The sequence below is a fragment of the Silurus meridionalis genome, chromosome 7 (genome assembly GCF_014805685.1).
Source record: "Silurus meridionalis isolate SWU-2019-XX chromosome 7, ASM1480568v1, whole genome shotgun sequence".
NCBI lineage: Eukaryota > Metazoa > Chordata > Actinopteri > Siluriformes > Siluridae > Silurus > Silurus meridionalis.
Window position 1 is genome coordinate 9643207 of NC_060890.1, and position 21722 is coordinate 9664928.

General features: G+C 39.5%; 1 protein-coding gene across 1 annotated transcript in view; it reads right to left on the reverse strand.

Annotated features, from left to right (window-relative positions):
* Positions 1 to 19: 19 nt before the first annotated feature.
* Positions 20 to 21722, reverse strand: part of wnk4a (WNK lysine deficient protein kinase 4a) — a 47054-nt gene continuing 25351 nt past the window's right edge. Inside the window, exons 8-21 of the mRNA XM_046854001.1 lie at positions 19300 to 19669; positions 17508 to 17671; positions 17294 to 17367; positions 16145 to 16280; positions 14539 to 14655; positions 10850 to 11023; positions 9321 to 9363; positions 9138 to 9227; positions 5879 to 6705; positions 5636 to 5729; positions 3772 to 4498; positions 3483 to 3688; positions 3089 to 3219; positions 20 to 2396 (exon numbers count right to left, since the gene is read on the reverse strand). Of these exons, the coding sequence (XP_046709957.1) occupies positions 2394 to 2396; positions 3089 to 3219; positions 3483 to 3688; positions 3772 to 4498; positions 5636 to 5729; positions 5879 to 6705; positions 9138 to 9227; positions 9321 to 9363; positions 10850 to 11023; positions 14539 to 14655; positions 16145 to 16280; positions 17294 to 17367; positions 17508 to 17671; positions 19300 to 19669 (3156 nt within the window). The 3' untranslated portion in view covers positions 20 to 2393. The remainder of the gene's footprint in view (positions 2397 to 3088; positions 3220 to 3482; positions 3689 to 3771; positions 4499 to 5635; positions 5730 to 5878; positions 6706 to 9137; positions 9228 to 9320; positions 9364 to 10849; positions 11024 to 14538; positions 14656 to 16144; positions 16281 to 17293; positions 17368 to 17507; positions 17672 to 19299; positions 19670 to 21722) is intronic.

A 21722-nucleotide genomic window follows, 5' to 3' on the forward strand; every position in this document is an offset into this window, starting at 1 on the left:
AAATGACAATGCATGGCAGTGTAGCAGCTTTGCAAACAAGCATCACATTCTGTAAAACAAAAATGTATCACATTTTTTAAATTCACTGTTTACATAAAGGCAACATGTGTTCATTTCACAGTTTGTGATTATTAATAATATTTATTAATGTAAGTATAAGGTAAACAACTAACTTTCTCTTAAATTTAAACAACCTCACATAAGCATTTTATCCCTTAAAGTCATTTGAGTCATATACCTTTATGGTAAGAAATAGGTTATAAAATATTCATTCATACGATTCATGAAACAAATACATTTCCTTTTTTAGCAGGTAAGATCTGGCTTTGATTTCCCAACTAAATACATAAAGATCTTCAAACCAAAGTGCATAAAAGCAAAAAGAACTAAAACATCACGGAAGAGATAAGAATATACACTGCCTGGCCGATAAAAAAAAAAAAAAAAAGTCACTCTTATTTCCTTGGACCCTCTACTGCATTGATTACAGCACGCATTCACCATGGCATCGTTACACTGAACGTATGCAATGCCACCTTTATTTCTGTCCAGAATCTAATCACCAGCATGGATGATTGGAGAGTCGGACTGCTGAGTAAAGTCTTATTTAGCATGTTCGAAAATTTTAATTCAAATCAGATTCACAATGGACATTGTCTCAATGCAGCTTTAAGACTGAAAGAATTATAGAACCAAAAAAGTTTCATATAAGTGAATTATGTGTATGTATCTCCAAAGGGCAAGCCTGGTGTGACTGGCAAGGAAAAAAACTCACTTCGATTCTATGAGGAAGAAACCTTGCAATTCTTGATGGTGGTCTGGACTCTCTGGTGGCTAATCCATGTGTGACTGATGTCTCACGCTCCCTGAACCACTCTTTCACAATTTGAATGGATTGACATGCCGGAGCCATAGAATATAGCCATTTAATATATTCAGTTAGTCAATTTGCCAAAATTGAGTTCCACAGTTATTTCACCAAATGTTGAAGTGATCCACCATTACCAATCATTAAAGAGGATGGTTCTCCACTATGCTTTCAGGGTTTAATAATGATTTGGACAATTCTCAAAACACAACCGTAGTAGCTACAGCATTCTCCTTAGCTGTTTCCTTTGCTTATTGCAGGCTAATAATTTGACACTTCTGAAATAAATAACTTGTACTGCAATAATAGTCAAAATAAGCCTCTTACCTATTTGCTTAGTTAGATCCAAGTGACTTTTTTTTTTTTTTTTTTTTTACCAGGCAGTGTATGTATTTACCCCAGGCTCTGCTATATTAACTGCAAAATCACTCCGAATTGCCTCATTGCTGAAGTGCTGTGTGCATTTTGGTCGAATAGTAGCCTCCATATATCTTTATAATCAGTGACTATATGTCCACAAAAAAATCTGTCTATGTACACAAGCAAAGAGTCAATCTGAACTGCATTGCTTGAAAAAAATAAAATAATGATATAATGCTTGTATAATGCACAATTCATTTTGACTGTACAACAATCAGATCTTTACCTCCAGTTTTGATTCACATTAATAACTAAAAGAGAAAGGTCAAAAATAGACACGTATAAGCCGGAAAATAGAGCCCAGGAAACGAAACTGCACATTTCTATAAAGTATACAGTATATCAGGCAGCAGTTTATTATCATGGTAAATTGGTTTTCTTTGATCAAAACTATTGAGCAATGTCACATTTTACTACAGCTACAAAACAAAATCAGAAAACATTCAGGAGGGATACACTGTCCAGTGGACTTGTGTTATTCTGTCGCTCGCAAGCATACACACAGCCGGAGGAATCACATTCCTGTTCAGCTGATCTGACAGCTGCATCTACAGGCGGTTTATTTTAGAAAAGTGCAAAGGACATGGCCAGGCCTGAGTCACTAATGCGCCACTGTTGAGCTCAGAAATATGTACGTTACTCTCGCATCACTGAGCTCACCACAGAAACGGCAGTGACAGCAGCATCTTCGCAGCAGCACAATTTTGCAACGCAGTAGTGGAAGTTCGTTTTTAGTGTCTCTTAAAGCACGGTTTGTCGCAAGAACACTGCACTGTTCTCAACAGCAAAGTCGGAATGCATGGTCACATGTTTCAGTAATCGAGAACACAGTGTTTATTACACTCTGGAGTTAAGAATGTGTTTTCCTTGGGTTGCAGACTAACAGTGTCAGAACATCACTAGAATAATTCGGGACAGTGACTGAGACCCTAGAAGTGTCTGAACAGGAATTGCTGCTGACACAGTCTCATCTACCAGCAGCGAAAGGCGTTTTCTCTGTCTTTGTAAAGTCTTCTTTCCTCAGCAGGATGAGTAAGAGAACAGCAGGCATGTGCTGGATGAGGTAGTCTAATCTAGTTCCACCAACAGGCTTAGTTATGAATGTTTACTGCGAATAGAAGAAAAAAAAAGTTACTTTTTCACAAACATGGCACATGTAGACTGTAAATGCATATGCAAAAAATATATTAATATCTGGTATGGTTACAGAACACTGCAACGAGCTGAAGTAACAGAATTTAACAGCAGGCACTATTATACATCGATTAGACATAATATTATGACCCGTGAGTGAATAACACTGATTGTCTCTTCATCATGGCACCTGTTAGTGTGTGAGATATATTAGGCAGCAAGTGAACATTATGTCCTCAAAGTTGATGTGTTGGAAGCATAAAAAAATGGGCAAGTGTAAGGATTTGAGTTTGACAAGGGCCAAATGTGATTGTGATAGCTAGATGACTGGGTCAGAGCATCTCCAAGACTGCAGCTCTTGTGGGGGGTTTCCAATCTGCAGTGGTCAGTATCTATCAAAAGGGGTCCAAGAAAGCAACAGTAGTGAATCGGCAACAGGGTCATGGACAGCCAAGGCTCATTAAGCGAAGGGAGGAGCGAAGGCTGGCCCGTGTGGTCCAATCCAACAGAGGAGCTCCTGTAGCTCAAATTGCTAAAGAAGTTAATGCTGTTAATGCTCGATGGGTCAGGACTGTTTTGGCAGCAAAAGAGGGGCCAACACGATAATAGGCAGGTGGTCATAATGTTATGCCTTGTTAATGTACGTACTATTGAAGTGGAGCATACCATTCTGGAAAGGTCAGGAGTAAAGGTCACCCCTTTAGCAGGTCGTTCCTGTGAGCTGCTGCTGCTGCTACTGCTGCTGCTGCCGCTACTGCTGCTGCTGCCGCCACTTACAGAGTTTTTTCTTATTATCCCTGTGAAGCAATCAAAGTAAGAGTAAACATTTGCCTTTTTTTTTACTTCTTTAAAGAGTTTATTATTCTATAAAGTCCAAGTGTTATGGGTCTAATGCAGAGAAGAGCAAACAGACAGAGACACATGGGACAAGGTATGGCCACATTCATTAAAAGGAGAGTGTACCGGACATTGCAGTTGTGCATTGTTGCTCATAACTTTCACATCAATGTGAATTTTTATGTTCTTGCTATTTAGGAAAGGAAAGAAAGGAAAGTCCTACCTGTCATAGGGAGAATATCCAGTCTCTGAAGGCTGTTGCGACGAGATGAAGGAAAGGCCCCTCCCTTAGACAGCCGACGTTGCCGACTGGACAACATGGTTGCTGGTGAGAGGATGCATGGAGGAGGAACTTTTCCCATCCGCTCATAAAGCTCCTCTATTTCTCGCTTCTGTACCGCCTGCAGAGACTGCACCTCGAACAAATGCCTGCAGGACAGAACAATAGTCATTAGCGTCTCAATTTGTTGATTTGTAAAACGCTTATAACAGTTATCCAATGAGATGCTTACTTCTCTCTCAGCTCCTGCAGCTCATCCCACATCTCCTCATCCTCACTTTCTGATTCGTCACTGCTCATGTAGGAATTGGTGCGAGTGTAACTCATCCACATGTTGTGGTGAGGGACTGAACACTGAGTGCTATCCATAATTCCATCCCCCAGACTCCCATCTGGATCCATGATGACACAAAGCCCACTGTCTACTGATGTCCCAGTCAGAGACTGTACAGAACCAAGCCTTCGGGCTTTCTTCTTCCTCTGCTGCGGTTTGTCCTGGACCTCTTTATTTTTGTCCGGTTCCTCGTCACCACTCTGCTGTGCCTCATCATTCTCATCTTTATTGGTCTCCTCAGTCCAAGTAGTTTCACTATCTTGTTGAGATTCATGTTCATGGAGGCAGAAAATATCATGAGGAGCCTCAGATAACAAGTTCGACTCAAGATCCAGTGATTGGCTTTCATTATGATTGGCATTCAAGGAAAAGTGTTGAGCTTCAGGAACGTCTATGTGGAGCTGCTGAGAGAAGGTGGCCTTCAGGGAGGAGATCTCATTTCTCTCTAAAATTGTTTCCTCCTTAGTTTGATTATCATGGGTGGAACAAATGGAAATGTCTGGTGAGACAACAGGTGTCAGAGCAGGAGATGTGTTGGGGCTTTTGTCAGGACGTAAAGAGGGTGGTGGGATCTCCTTTGTAGGTGAAACTTGGAAGCGGCCAACTGTAACTACTGGTTTTGGCTCTAAAATAGGATATATCAGATATAAATAGAATGTCAAATAGTTAAAAAAGAGCTAAAAGGTGTATGTATATGTATGTACATTATTTATATATTGTATATATTTTTATATTTACATCTACATGCCAGACATACTGACCAGGCATTACTTTATGGCCACCGATCAGTCATAACATTATGACCATCTGCCTAATATTGTGTTGTTCCCATTGTTGCTGCCAAATCAGTCCTGACACTCTGAGCATTAACAGCATTATCTTCTTCAGCAATTTAAGCGACAGTAGCTTTTCTGTTGGATTGGACCACATGGGCCGGCCTTCGCTCCCCACATGCATCAATGAGCCTTGGCCGCCCATGACCCTGTCACCGGTTCACCACTGTTCCTTTCTTGGACCGCTTTTGATAGAGCCTGACCACTGCAGACTGGGAACATACCATAAGTGCTGCAGTTTTAGAGATACTCTGAGCCAGTTAAAGGCAAAGGCTAGCCTGTATGTGTCTGATCCAACAAAAGAGCTAGCTCAAATTGTTGAAGACGATAATGCTGTTAATGCTCGGGGGAAGACAAAATACAATATCTATCTATCTATCTATCTGTCTGTCTGTCTGTCTGTCTGTCTGTCTGTCTGTCCGTCCGTCCGTCCGTCCGTCCGTCCGTCCGTCCGTCCGTCCATATATATATATATATATATATATATATATATATATATATATATATATATATATATATATATATATATATATAAATATTCCAGTTTTAAACCACTATGTTAATACTTTATTTTGGCCTAGATGATCTATGATCTTACTTTGGTATAAACACATATGTAAGAATTCTGGGTAGCACGTTTATTGTTGGCTGCGTGTGTAAGCTTTGGGCAGCACTCATACCTACAGGCTTTGTTCCAGGGAACATTACAACACATTGGTTATGGTTATGCAACCCCTTTAAAGCTATAGTTAATGGGTGGTAATGTTTTCCAACACCAATATGGGCAAGCCAAGTCTACAGAAAAGCACAGTAACTTGCAGAGCTTGACACAGAAGGAGAAACAGCTTGCATATTAAATAATTATGTCACACCTATATGCAGTAAATGTACATGTCATTACAAAATAGATCATCTCTAGACCATCTTACCTGGGCTGGAAAGGGATTGTCTGAGCTCACACATGCTGGTAGCAATGTCAGGTTCTGCTGATGGGGAAAGGGATCTTGGACTGGAGGAAGAAGCCTTATAAAAAAGTAACGTACATTTACATTAGTTTTGCATTTCTAATCATGGAAGCTTATTCCCTAATAAATTAATTGCACGGGTTTTGCAACATTATCGTAGTGCTAAATTTTCACACCAACTGCACTATAACAACCTGAATGGCTCACCATGCTGTCTGGACTGGGTCTTGGAGAAGATGACAGTCCAGAGGAAGATGAACTGGAGAGACTTGATTGGTCTATTGAAGGTCTGGGAAAAGCTTCTGTATGTTCTTGTGGCAGAGGATAGTCCATAGGTTGGTGATGAGTGTGTGTAGGAAGACTACCCTGAATCTCTTTCTGTGGAAGACCGGTAGACATCTGCTGCACGTGGGTATATGTATTCGTGGGTATCCCAGGCACATGTGGAAATGTGGAATGTATTCTTTGAGCAAACCCATAAACAGCATCCCGATTTAGATTTTGATCCTCAGGATTGAACTGTGGATATATGCTGTCTGCAGGCAGTGTATAGTGGGGTGCATATGCCATTGGATACCCGGCCTGTGGTGGCATAGTATGACTGAAGTGTGGAGGAAAGCCAGGAAACGAGGGCATGGGTGGCACCATAGGGTTTGGCATGTTCGTGGGAGGAATGAAGGACTGAGCCATGCTCATGGCCATGGAGATCATATTTGCTAAGGAAAAAAGGGGAGGTGTTTGTGGTCCCCATATGGTGGGCATATGTGAGGTCATGGGATTGCCATCAGCACTGGGGCTCCCTGAATCTGAGACATGAGGGCCAGAAGAGACAGACGTGAGATGGGAGGAGTTACTGGGGACGTGTGGCCGTGAGGGATGAGCAGTTTTGGGGGAGCCGGGGTTTGGTGGATACATGTAGGGAAGCTGAGCAGAGGTGGCCATAATTGGCATCGGAAACTGAGGCACGTGGCCAATATTTGACATGGACATGATGGGATCAGATGGGTATGTGGTATGGAATGGGCGTGAAGTTCCTGAAAAATGAAACAATAAGTGAAAAAATAATGAGATGACTAAATACTGAATTTTAATCAGTTACTAAATTGTTTTGTATAAAGGTACCATAGTGCCACAATGATTGCAAATTGCAAATGTTAAACAGTTCCTGATGTTCTAAAGAACCCTAAATCTAAATGTTTTTCTTTTGTGCTTATTAAAAATGTTTACATATCTTAAACTTCAACACTATATTTTAATGGATTTCCACAAGTTTCTTTCAGTTTGGTCACCAGCCAGCTTTAACCTGTAACACCAGCAACTACCAGTCAGGTTGGGGAAAGGCTAAACTCCTTCTGTGCTTCTTCCGAGACATGAAAAGGCAGTTCATGCTACATCACAGGGGCAGATGCACACACTCAGAGTAAAGGGCTACTTCTCCTCTTCCACATAGATGAGCACTGTGATTGACAGGGGAGATAAGGGAATGTCATCTCTTCCACCCAGAGAGAACAGGTACAGTTTCATCCATAACTCCTGGTCACAGATGGCTATGGATCTTTGGGAACTTCTGATCTTCTATAATTGGGTCAGCACTTTTCCGGTGCACCCATCTATGTGAAACTTTTGGGGCAAAAGGGCTATGTCATGTTTTGACTGAGCTGAATGTCCTATCACTCATGCATTCACATGCTTCTTTAGGATTATCTTGTTTTCCAGTGCTTTGTGAGCTATTAATTATAAATGACGTTTTAATGACAGAGGCATTGCATTAAAAGAACAATAAATGTATTTACATGAACAGCTCTCTACTCCCACTCCAAACTTCTCATTAAATTAAAACATAAAATGCAATTTTTGGCTTCATTACAGTAAAATAAAATTACAAATTTTTAATTGTATGAGAAAGTTTTACAATGAGTCTTAAGTTATAAACCAGATGGCTGCCTCTGGATAAAGGAAAAAAAGGCAACTCGTTCTGAAACCACGCAAAAGCAAATAGTGGGGAAATATAACAGTGAGCTAACACTCCATAAAAGTAGTCTGGAGTGCCATGAAGCAGCAGGGCAGATTGCGCTATAAAAGGAAAAGTACAGCTCTGACAATAGGAACAACAGGAAACCAGAACACACTGAGGGGGTTCTGGTTTTTAGATTTAAGCGTTTTGGGATTTTTGGTTTATCGATTCACTACATATTTCTGTTGAGGAGAGTGATGTAAATGGATTTTGAACTTTCTGACAAACAGACCCCAAGTGGTGTCCTACGTTCCCCACTGTACTTTCTGTTCACACATGACTGTGTTGCCCAGCACAGTTCCAAAATCACCTTTAAGTTTGCGGACAGCACCTCCATCTTGGGCCTCATAACTGATGGAGACTGCCTGCAGAGTTGAGGGGAGAGTGCCATGACAATGCTGCAGTGATTGCAACCTCTGCCTCAACATCAGAAAAACCAAAGAAATGATAGTGGACTTCAAAAGGGTACAGAAGTTTAAACTATACCCCTTTACACGTCTACGTTTCTTGGTGTCCACCTCAATGATGATTTGTCCTGGAACCTGCACACCATGTCAGTTGTTAAATCAGCTGGTCAGTGACTCTACTTTCTGCACAGACTCAAGAAGTTTGGCCTCCCCCCAAATGCACCATTGAGAGCATCTTAACTGGATACCTGACCGTCTGGTATAGCAGCTGCCGAGTACTTGATTGCAAGGCCCTACAGAAAATCTTACAGAGAGCAGCTGAACTCATTATTGGAAATAAATTCCCAGCCCTACAGGTCATCCACCACACACGGTGTCTGAGGAAGGCTTAGAAAATCACTGCTGATCCCAGTCACCCAGCACACAACCTGTTTAACAAACTGCCATCAGGCAGGTGGTACCGGAGAATTAATTCAGACACTTCTGCACCCACTTGTAAGTAATTATAACTTTATTATGCATCAGTATAACTTTTCTTCATTTTTTCTTCTTTCTGTTTTATATTGTCTAATGTTTGATATTTAATATCGCTGTAGTTTGCCTGTAGCCTCACTTAAGTATTTCATTGTACAAACTGTCAGTGACATCTATTCATATGACAAATAAAACTTGAAACTTGATTTTTGGAAAAATGATAAGAGAAATGAAGAGAAAGCTTAGGGGGGCGTGTTATTGGTCAACACACAGCCTGCCAGCTATTTTTCTAATGCCAATCACGGGCCACAAACAAGCAGCATTCAGGTGAGGTAATTACTCAGGTGGTTATGGGACTGGAGCCGACACACACAAATACACAGTGAGGCTTTGAGCCTGGTTTGGGTAGCAGGCGCCAGCTAGAACCTAAATACAGTGGCTTGTGTGTTTTATTTTCTGCCAGTTGCTTCTACAGCACAGAGACAGAGCAGTTGTGAGAGCTATGGCAAAAATTATAGCATGTATGCATGGACTAGAGGGATGATTTAGGAGAGAAAGTGGGACCACTTACCCAATGTGTTATGGAAGGACTGTGAGCGTAAGAGGGGACGTACTGGTGATGTAATGTCTCCGTTCTGCCCTGCTACTGAGCCACGGGACTCTAAAAAAAAAGTGAGGCGTTGTGTAATGTAGCACAAAATGTTCTACATAATAATTGTTTAGTTGCACTGATGTGAACTGGGTTGATTCTTACCTGGAAGAGAGGAGGTGGAATGCGTACGAGCAAGCAGATTTGGCTGTGAAAAGAAAAGGTGGAAATTTCTATACATTTTCAAAAAAAAGTCACGTTAAAAATACTTAAATGCGATAAAGAATTAAAGCACAGGCTTTCTTGTAGCTTGCTTTTAAATTATAGCTTAAATGGTTGACAGACTGAGATACGATCTAAAGGAGAGTAGTTACTACCTCTTAATTACTGTAAATTTCTGTAATGCCAGACTCTTTAAACTTGATTGAGATGACTGCTGATGTCTCACATTCTCTCACAATTACCTATACACACAAATGTATGATGAAGGCACTAGCTCATTGTAAGCATTTGAGACTACTTAGGTCATCACTGACAACATTATAAAGAAGTCTCTAAGAGTGGGCAAGGAAGCGGAACAAGCTTTTACTAAAGAAAAACAAACTCTGGTCAGTTCATACGTGCACAAATAGACAGATGGGCGACAGCTTGCGCAGGCAACCCCAAACACACGCTTCATTTCAATAAACCCCACACGGCTAGGGTTGGCCCTCGTAGATCTCTTACGGCCATGTTCTAATTTAGAGGAGTGTCTGGATCTAATCAGGCCCTGGGCAGGGACCAAGAGAGATCTCCTCAGCGTCCTGATAATAATTATGCAGCCCCCTGGGTGCTGTGTGCAATTGTATGTGTGTGAGTGTATATATGTGTGTAAAACTGTGTTACAGATCTCTTATTCCACATGAAATAGGCCATTGTTGCTCTCCGATACTCATTAAAGGATATTTGAGAACTAAAGGAATCTCGAGAGAGAGAAGGCAGTTACCTAGAGCAACAAAAATCAACAAAAGATACTTTACTAATTTACTGATCAAATGTTAAGGGCAGGACATGTTGGACTTTAATGGCAATTACGTCCAAATCCAGCCCTTTAACCATGCAGTGCCAGGCCAGTGACGACATCACATCTAAACAAGTTAGCCTTGTTTCTGTTCAGACTATCTTACATCAGTCTAACCACTATAAAATGTTAACTTCTTCTAAAATGTCTACATGGAACACACTATGAATACAAAGTCTGTATGCTGCAGAATCTAGTATCTGTGTCTTTTTCTCTCAGTAAATCAATTCACTGCAACATTAGCTCACACAGGTGAAGAAGTCAGTCAAGAGAAAGAAAAGCATGCCATGATGCTATGAATTTTGGTTAATTACATTATTTTATGTTTACTCAAACATCCAGACATGGTGCAATGGTCAGCCACAAAAAGATTTACACCCTCTTTGTCTACAGACTATATCGCTAAACACCACAAGTAATAAATAAATTAAAAAAATGACAGAAAGGAGCAAAAAAAGTCCCCTATGAACAGAATGGAAGAACCAAACTCTATTTGTGTAAAAGAAAATGTTGTTACAATTTTTGACAGCTTAACACTCGCTATTATTTTCATTTTTTAAAGGTATGAGAGCTATTCTACTATACTAGCACCGGCAATAAAGCCTCCATTTTCTACACTACATGTAAACTTTACCTGCAATGAGGAAATGGAGCTGGCAACGTTATGCTGTGGGAAATGCATGCCTTCTTGTTTGCCCTGCGGCCCAGCCAAATCTTTTCCCATTAGAGACACTGCTCGTTTGATGATGTCACGCATTCGATTAATAAAGCCATCTCTCTCGGAGGGGAGGATGAACTCGTTATGCACCTGGGTAAAAAAAGGGGACAAGAAACCAAAAGAAGAGAGATAAATGTCATTAGGCAGTGTTAATGAAAAATAATTGTATTAAAATAAAGTCCAAAACTGGATCCAAAACCAAAAAGTTATATATTCTATATAATACTGAATTTACAGCTCTGTGTATGAGCCAATCTAAGACCTAATAAGTAACTGAGATGCTATACAAACTTCTAAAGCTTTTTAATGTACGCCAAGTATTATGGGGTAATACGGCTTTAAGACAAAGATGTGCAGGGGACTGATTTCCAATCCTATTCTTACCCATTTTCAAAGGAATTTAATACTATACAGTCTTTAATACATTTTTGGCCTTCTTTTGTTCCAAAATCTTTATAACTGACTGTCTACAAGATCCGGCAGGTTCCCAGACCTCTGCTTGAAAATTCGTTTGAATCCCATGAATCACATGTATTTTCACTCAATTTTACCCAGTTTACCCTGAAGCAGATGATAACAGTAAACAAGGATTTCTGAGAAGCAATATTTTTAGTTCAATGTTGAAAAATGTATTCATGAAATGATAATATTAATAGAACGTTCATGAATAGAAGTGTTGGCAGTGCACTTCTGGAGTACTAATGATATAGTTTAAGATGGTGCAATCCACAATTCTTTCACTATATATTCCTAGACATCCCAAATAAGAGTGTGGTTTCTGTATGAACTTGTTCAAACTAGTACACACTTTTAATAGCAGGACGGTTATTAATTCAGTTCATTCTCACTTTGTGCTCCTGTAACCCGCTAATAGCTGTGGGTGTACACGGTGCAACCAATAACACTCCAGGAGGGACTCCATACTGCCAAGGCTCTCACACTGAACAAAGAGCTTCTGTATATATCTGTGAGAGCCAGAGCAAACTCCCTACTAAACAGACATGACTATAATACACATTTGCACTTGCCCACACACCCACACATTCTATATAAAGTCTGAGTCCACTACCAGGAACTGTATTCTACAATTAATTATCTATTAATCCAGAAGTTCACTCAGTTCACAGATACAATTTTTTTTATGCATTTCTAAAGCAATTCGCACATAAACAATACATACTTATACATATTGATATACACCCTTATAAGCATTATTATTGTTCCCATTGTTTTTACATAGTATACACACATATGGGAACTTTTAGAGAATATAAAATCATATATTATTTTAAATGAATTCATAAACATTTATCAATTTGCTTAAAAGACCACTGCCTGTTTTTAAACCTAGGTTTAAAATTCAATAAAAGGCTTTAATTACTATGGTGTATAAAAGGTCTGTCATTATATTTTAAAATGATTAAGGAAAAATAATTGTATACAATTTCAAAAGTACTGGATAAGTCATTACTCCTACTGGAATGGAAATCCGAATGCTCCTTTCTGGTTTTCTTTTTTTTTACCCATTTGTAGTTAGAGCTTGCTGTATAATAATGCACTAAACTTTGCCCTAATGTCTGAGGAGCTAATAAAATACAACATCTGTGTGCCTTTGTTTTTTCTCCTACCAGAGAACATAAAATATTCTTATAAACCAATTAATAATCAGTGATTAATTGACTTAGTATGTAAAAAAATATATATATACGTAATATTTTAATGCATATACACAACAAATTGTTGCACAATTAACTTTTGGGCTAAGTTTATTGTATTATAAACAACAAGCTCCATGTTTTAAAAGGTAAAAAAAAAAAACCCTGAAAGGAGCATTCATTTTCTATTTTCAAGTATTGGGACACCAGGTTTTCTTTTGCCATAAATGGTTCTTCTCAACAAGCTGTTACCACAAAGTTGGAGGTAAACAATTGTAAAGATATGTATAGTTTTTTATAGATCATTTTTTCTTTATTTGACCTAGGAGACCTGAACCTGTTCCAGCTTGACAATGCCCTTGTACATAAAGCAAGCTCTATGAAGATATGTGTACATAGGTTGGAGTACAAGACCTCAAGCCTACTGAACACCTTTGAGATGAAGTGGAACTCTGAGTGCATCCCAGGGCTCCTTACCTACATCAATACCTGATATTACTAACATCTATAAGCACACTCCAAAATGTCCTTTACCACATCTTCCCAAAATAGTGGAGGTTATTATAACAACAAATGGGAAATAAATGCAGACTAAAATGTTTAAAAAGCACTTGCAACTCTTATGCCCCGGTATCCACAAACTTTTGTCCATATAGTACATTTTAAAGTACAGTAAGTTTTTATGACAAGTAATTCATATTCCTGAACTACTTCTGTGCTTTGTAAAAAGTGTAGCTAGAGAGCTAAGTCTTATCAGTGACACTGTTCTTGTACATGCCTAATATCTGTCTAAGAGATATTAGGCAGTTTTTACAAGAACTGATGACATTTTTTCCAAGGGTTGTTAAGAAATCCAATTTGTTTTCCCTTTGCCTTCAGGAATACTTGTGATTCTTTACCTGGCCTTATAGGTTTCTCGATGACTTGGCTAGCTTCCAAACAAATTCCTTATGTGATAAGTGCTAACATGAAATATGTGCTACATTAAAAACAGTTAAATGTTAAACTTGCAGTCTTGTGTACGCAACTGACATCACATCACAACCAATTTAATTGTTATTACACACCAACCACGTACTGCAAAAGCTGATGGTCCAGTGGTTAGGGCATCAGGCTACAAATGTTAAATCATGCCTTAGTTTTATATTATTTGGCCAAATGTATGTCTGCACCTGTTCATCACAATTATCCATGCCTAATCAAATAACATCTGCATTAACCTGGAGTTGGTGCCATCTTTGCAATTTTTTTAAAGTTTTCAATGTCCTTAGATCAACTGATGCCAAATGATATGCAATACAATTTTCTAATATATAAAATTTATAATGAGATAGATCTTTTTGCAGAACTGAGCTTAGTGCAATCTGATGTTGTGTGTTGTGTAAAGTGTTTCAAAAGATTATAGATTCTATTTCACGTACTGAAATATAATTATATATTTCCAAGTGACACATCTCCTATTCCACTTTCCTTCAAGTTAAACAGCATGCTTCGTTTCTCATTTCTTTCATTGCTGTGTTGAAGTATTGATGAACTCCTATGCAATTCCTTTTGTGTGACTGTCTCACAGTCACATTTTTTAAGTCATACGTTTCTTGATCTTTTCTCCGGTGAGGTGCAAGTCTTCAGTTTGGAAGACAGTCGCAGCATTAGTGTATCTCAGTGTCACTAAGAGATAGAGAGAAAGTGGTGTTCTTGGGGAGGTGATAAGCGCTCTAATAGAACAGTTACGTAAAGTTGTGACACATTTGTCTTGAGTCCTATAAGGTGTTGTTATAAAACTAGCTGGACAAACTGTTCTGTGACTTGTGGAATCTTCACGCACAATGTATAAGTACTTTATACTTCTGATGTGCTTGGATATATGCATTTGTGCGTGTGCGTGTGCGTGTGTGTGTGTGTGTGTGTGTGTGTGTGTGTGTGCGCAAGATACTGTGCAAGTTGGCCTACCATAACAGCAGCGATGTCTTCAGGGTTGTCACCGTCAAGGTCGAATTTGAATGTGACCATTTTATCATTGTGTGTCTGAAGTTGACACTCCACCACCCGATCCACTTTATCAGATAGCTGAAGAAGAAACACACTAAGAGTAAGTGGAATGAAGGTTTTTCCACTGCTGCATTCATACAGGCAAAACACTTGAGTTAGACGGACTGTGTGGCTAAATGTAGCAAAACTGAGATGTCAATTTGCTTGCTGGGCAAAGCAGTGCAAGTATGATGACTGTTCCATTAGTCACCTAGGCTGCTAGCATCTTATACAATGATAGCCCATGCTGTCCTTTGCATGCATGTCCCCAAAGGGATAGAAATATCTGATAGATAGTCAGTTAATTAAATCTTTTTATGAATCCCTTATTAAGTTGAGTTTTTTAATCTTTTATTAAGGACCCATGAAAAGAAGCCCCTGTTTACTGTAGACTGCGAGGTATCAGATCCTGTTCCAGCATGATCTGGTACTGGGTGTAACCGCATCAATTAGCTGAAATAGTAATTAAGTCTAATCAAAGCTCCTCCTAAGGCTATCAAGACAAAGGTAACCATTAGCAACATCATTATTAACTCAGACATTTATGTATGGTATATCTTCACTAAAAACTCAATAACTTGTCTGCCACATCCTTTTTAAATGTGGTTTCTTTCATTGTTTGCCATTTTTTTGGACGTCTTTATAGTACGGAATTGTTTCGGGGAGAGTCATGAAATGAGCATGAAACCTGTTTTCCCACAAAATATAACTGAATCTGTATCAACATGCCAATATTGTACCAAGATATATTTCATGTGTACTTTTTATTTGGTAGAAAAATGGCATAATCTTTCCAGTGGTGTAAGCACACAGTCAGTCAAATTATTGGCATGATAAATACAGGTGGGATTAAATCCCAAAGATACTTCACCTCCTTATGTAAAAAAAAATTAACTCCAAACACAGCTTTAGACAGACAACAATCTCCATTACTACTGTGCCAAAAGTAGCAGCTTCAGTTTTCCATTTTATGCCATTACCTTTTACATGAAAAACTACATTAATTAAATATGCATAAATTATCATAATTATTTATTTATTCTTCTATTTTGGAGGTTTTTAACTGAGATCTTTAAAACATGATGTGAAACCTTTTCAATATTGGCAGCCTATAAAATGAAAAGCATTCTCCATATTAAGAATTCCAGATGTGCAATTTATTGCAGTTCAGGTTATAACCTATTCTGTGGATAATAAATTCTACAAATATTTGAACAAAATTTGATTTGAATATTTCTTCCATCTGGTCTGTCTTATCTGATTACTCTTTCTAACATGAAAATTTGGGTTATATTAGGGAATACCTTCTGCTACTGCCAGGAATTAATGAAATAGTCTGTGAAAGAACATGCTATTTGAATAGAAAAACATAGAGGACACACAATCTATCAAATCTTTTCACAACCAACTAAAACTATTTGTTTAAATTAAATTAAAATAATCAAAATCAGACATTGGTACTATAGTCCCTGTTGAATGCATCCAGTAATGTTAATTAAACAATAATAAATAAATATAGGAATTGTACCCCTGTAATGCGAAGGCGGGATCGTGCCCTCCTCTTGAACAGTTTCGCTGCTGTCCGTCGGCCAGCTGACTTACTGCCCCTCTCTGATTGGCCCTCGTAGCCGTCACTCAAACCGGAGGTCACGTCTGAGGCATAGCTGTAACCATTTAAACTTTCAGCCAACACAACTAAAACAGCTCATTTTATTCAACATATATACCTCTATGGCATATGTACAACGAATGTTTTGAGTGATTATTGTCCAAAAGCAGTGCTTTAAACCTACTGGGACAGAAGTGAAGAAAGAAAATATCCAGGTACTGAATGTACTGAATGGAAGTTTTCATGTGTAAGGAGGCGTGTGAGGCTTTCGACTTCTCTGATTGGTCCTTCTCTGACACTATTGGGGAGAGGTTTACTACACGGGGTATAAGTTTGTACTAAATGTAAAAAAATCTGCAAACATTCAAAAGGTCCAACTAGAACAAAATATTTCTATCATTGTTAATATATGATGCTGATTTTTGTAGAATTGTTCAAACAGGACAAAGTTTTCTTTAACTGAGTTTTCAGCCATGAAGAATTGGGAGTATGCAATGTTTGTTTTAAGAATAGTTCAGAAAGCTAATTGTGTCTCATAAGTCTTTTGGCACATTAGACCCTGCCAAGTCCTCGCCCTCCTACCACGCTTAGAAAAAAATTAACGAGAGGCCTACTGCTTGGCAAACTTAGAGCTTCCACAATTTCTGCCCACTGTGGTATATGGCAGGGAGGGCTGCAGGGAAGTACATCTTTCTTGAGGACAGTGTTTACTAAATTTAACCAGCAGCAAGCAGCATGAGTGGAATGTGCTCTGTTTTGAAAGATGAGAGGAGAAGACGAAGCCCAGAGGACAATGTGAGTTCCTGTCAAGCCTATTGACACACACACACACACACACACACACACTTTTGCCTCTCTGCACACATACAAAGTAGCTGTTTTCCAAAACTCTAGAGAGCAAGTGTAAGTGTGCACTCAGGATGCATAGACACAAACCTTTGCATTATATGAATATAAATAGAGACTTTTATTTGTGTTGTTTACGTGCAAGTCCCAGCAGTTTGTGAGTCTGTGTGTATGCGTGTGCAGAAACAGCTAAACCAATGGACACACAAAGTAGGTTCTCACCTGTCCACCGATGAGGAAAAAGGACTGGGAGGCCCCGATATGATTTTGTCGATATTATTACATACAGCAATGCTCTGGCAAAAGAGGATTACAAAAGGATTTTAGACATTATCCCCAGCCTGCGGTATTCTCCTGTGCACACGTGACAGCACAAAGTAAGATAACTTGAAGTAATCTAAAGCTAAATCGCTGCAGTGTTCTCGTAAGCACATACCGAAGGAAAGCGAAGAAGTGGCATTGGAGGAGTTGAGGTGGGTGTGATAGGGGGCGTGGCCAAATTAGAAGGTGGGGTAGAAGGGCAGCAAATGTTTCCTATGGCAGCATCGAGCCCATCTTGAAAGCCAGAGGGACTGAGATACTCGTCTGTCTCGCAATCAGCTGGAGAGATACAAAAACACAAAATAAAGCAAATAAGATACTGAGCGAAAAAAAATGTATACAATTTCTATACAGAATACTATCATTTATAAAACAAAACAATTAAAAAGATAAATAAGACTAAGCATTCGATTAAGACAAACGTAATGGCGTGCTATAAAAAGAGACGTGTTAGAATTTGCATATGGTAGCGGATACAATGCAATCGATGCTTTGGGGTTGAGCTGCTTTATTGGAAGTTAGATTAATCCATGTTTAGAAGGAGCAAATAAACACCAAATATATTAGGCAAAATAGATTTTTTGGTTTGCCCTACATTTACACCCATCTTTAAAGACTGGTAAACCGCAGTGTGCATTGCTTAATCCCACTGGTAATATCATGGCATCTAACATTGAGCACAAAAAATACAATGTGGTAGAACCCGTAAAAACTTGTGCATATCAATCATAAATTTACGCATACAAATGGTCAAAACTCTGCTGTCACCCTGCTTTGTGATGTCAGACTCTAAAGACAACTATTCATAAGGTTCAAATGAAATGTTTGAACAATATTGGGTTTGGTCTGCCCACCCACTGTCATTGTTTGCTCATTTGTACAAAGCGGTCTTACCTGTAACCACTTTGCCAAGACATGCACACAACACTTACACACAATCAAAACGGTGAGGCACATGACGCAAGGCCTTGTGAGAGTGAATAATTGAACTAATCTCCCTTTTCAGGTTTCCCATTGCTCCCCTGTCGAACCCTGCGTGACCCAGTAACTCAAAGCCATGTCCAGCAATGCGAGCATGCTGACGATTAAAATTAGTTTACGAGGTGAGGTCAGTCGTATAGGAACGTACCTTTCCCAGAATTAAAGCTGTTAGACTTAACACTCCATGAAGGACACGTTCATTTACACTTGCAGGCTTACTGCTTTATTGAAGTGTGAGAGGTGCTGCATGCGTATGACATTTTAAACAGCTTGCTAGCAAAAGTCACTCACAGCATTTAAAACAATGTTGTCTCTTGATCAGTTAATTTTGAATTTACTCATGTTCTGCTAAATGCATTTCCTGTTAACAATGTCTATTATTAGGTCATTCAAACATTTTCAAATGTTGTTCACTGTCATCTGTACAGTATGTTGGTGCTTTTCTCTAATTCAATGATGTGGCAATAGAAGGGCAGCACATACATTTTGACAGACAAAATCTGATGACAAAATATGTCCTATTCTCTGTGCAACATCAACACAGCTATGCAACAAGGTGAACTGCAGCATGGCATTCATTTACATTTATAGCATTTGGCAGACACCCTTATCCAGACAACTGAGCAGGGGAGAGTTAAGGGCCTTGTTTAAGGGCCTAGCAGTGACAGCTCAGTGATGGTGGGATTTGAACCAATGCCCTAATCACTGATCTACCACCACCTCTGATTCTTTCACACTCAGTAAATTTTTAAATATCTTTAGGCTGTGTTTGTGTTAAACTGGCTCTTTACTGAACATGCACTTTGTCGGTCGCATTAGCAAAATAAAAAATTGCCTGTTTTCTGTAACACAGACACACTAAGCTAATAAAGTCCTGAGAACAGTGAGAAGAATTAATACAAGGCTGAATGCGATCTCATGCTCACATGTAATTGAGGAATAGCTGGTGTGGCGAATGTGAAAGTGTTGGTCGGCCTCTGGTTCTTCTGGCTCTTGTAAAAAACCTGCATTGATGCTGTAATCTGGAGAGATAACTGGAGAGACAGCAGGAGGGTCATAAAGAGGCAAAGTGGGTGGGATCTGCATTGGGGAAGAGACAGGGCTTTCCAACACTTGGCGAGTGGGCTTAGGCAAAGGTGACTCGGGTTCCTCCTCAATGTTCTCTTCATGCTTCTTCTTTTCCTCCTCACGTATCCGACGCTGTCTCTCGCGTTGTCGTTTGATGGCTGTCACTCGGTCTCGCATTGCCCTGGCAACCAATTTGTAGTCAGCCTCGCACACAAATCCCAGCACCACCTAAGAACGAAAAAACACAATCGATGTTCTGCATGTGTACTACATATGAAATAAGTTAATGAGTACATCACCTAAAGGTCTATAAATATTTCAATAATTTGAAGATGAAAATAAAGATTATGCTAAATGCTCAAAACCAGAAAAAATAACATTAAAGAAAGGTTATACATTAATTTGTATTTGATCGAGTGAAATAAGTATTTCATCCCCTACCAACCAGCAAGAATACTCCCACACAATACACCCACACACCCAACCCTGTCCCTTTAGGAAAGAGCTCCTAATATAAACTCGTTATGTGCATAAAAGACACCAGTCACAGAATCAACCTCTTCCATTCAAACCTTTTCACCACCATGGGCAAGACCAAAGGATGTCAGGGACAAGATTGTAGACCTGCACAAGACTGCAATGGGCTACAAGACCATCAGATTGTTGCTTTGGCCATTTTATTTTAATGCTGGAAGGCCAATCCACCACCCATCTTCAGTGTTCAGGTTGAGGCCAGAAGGTTCTCATCCAAGATTCTACAGTGCATGGCCCCGTTCATGTGGTGAAGTCTTTCTGTACCATTAGCAGAAAAACAGCCCCAAAGCAGAATGTTTCCTACTCCATGATTGACAGTGGGGATGATGTTCTTATTCATGTGTGGTCATATTCAGCATTGCTCTGCTCCACACATAGCGGGTCGAGTTGATGCCAAAGAGCTACATTTTTATCTCATCTGACCATATCACATTCTCCCAAACCTTCTCTGAAGGGTGCTTGGTGTGTCCCAGCCCCCTTGAGATTATTAACAAGTTCCTTCCGTGTAATTCTGGGCTGATCCCTTACCTTTCTCAGAATAATCCTTATGCCATGAGGTGAGATTTTGCATGGAGTTTCAGAGCGAGGGCGATTGACTTCTCTTGTTTTTCTTTTATTTTTAAATTATAAAATTACAATATTTAAAATATTGTGTCAACAGTGGTCTCGTTCTACCCAAGCTTTTTTCTTGCTGATGGTTTTGTAGCCCATTTCAGCCTTGTGCAGGTCTAAAATCTTGTCCCTGATGTCCTTTGGCAGCTCTTTGGTCTTGCCAATAGTGTTGGAGGGGTTTATATGGAAGATGTTGATTCTGTGACAGGCGTCTTTTATACACTTAACAAGTTGATATTGGGAGTTCTTTCTTAAAGAGGGACACGACTAATTTGGGTGTGTGGGAGTCAGAATTCTTGCTGGTTGGTAGGGGATCATAAAAATTTTTATAAATGGATTTTTATTTTTATTTTTTGTAATGTAGTTTTTAACCAGGTTGTTCAACAAGATTCTGGAAGGTGAGAAGATGCCTGAGGAAAAAAGAAGGCGTGCACTGGTACCGATCTTCATGGTCACACCATGAAGTTATGGGAAAGAGTAGTGGAAGCCAGGCTGAGAAAAGAGGTGACCATCTGTGAGCAACAGTATGGTTTCAGGCCTAGGAAGAGCACCACAGATGCATTATTTGCTTTGAGAATGTTAATGGACAAGTATAGAGCAGGTCAGAAGGAGTTGCATTGTGTGTCTGTGGAATTAGAATAAAATGCGTACAACAGGGTGCAGAGAGAGGAGTTGTGGTATTGTATTAGGAAGTCAGGTGTGTCAGAGAAGTATGTGAGGGTGCTGCAGGACATGTATGAGGACAGTGTGACAGCAGTGAAGTGTGCAGTAGGAACGACAGACTGGTTTAAGGTGAAGGTTGGACTGCATCAAGGATCAGCTCTGAGCCCTTTCCTGTTTGCAGTGGTGATGGACAGTTTGACGGACGAGGTCAGACAGGAATCTCCGTGGACTATGATGTTTGCGGATGATATTGTGATTTGTGGTGAGAGTAGGGAGCAGGTTGAGGAGAGCCTGGAGAGCTGGAGGTATGTGCTGGAGAGATAGGGAATGAAAGTCAGTAGGAGTAAGACAGAGTAAATGTGTGTGAATAAGAGGGAGGGCAGTGGAGTGGTGCAGTTGCAGGGAGAAGAGGTGGATAAGGTGGATGAGTTTAGGTACCTGGGGTCAACAGTGCAAAGTAATGGAGAAGTGA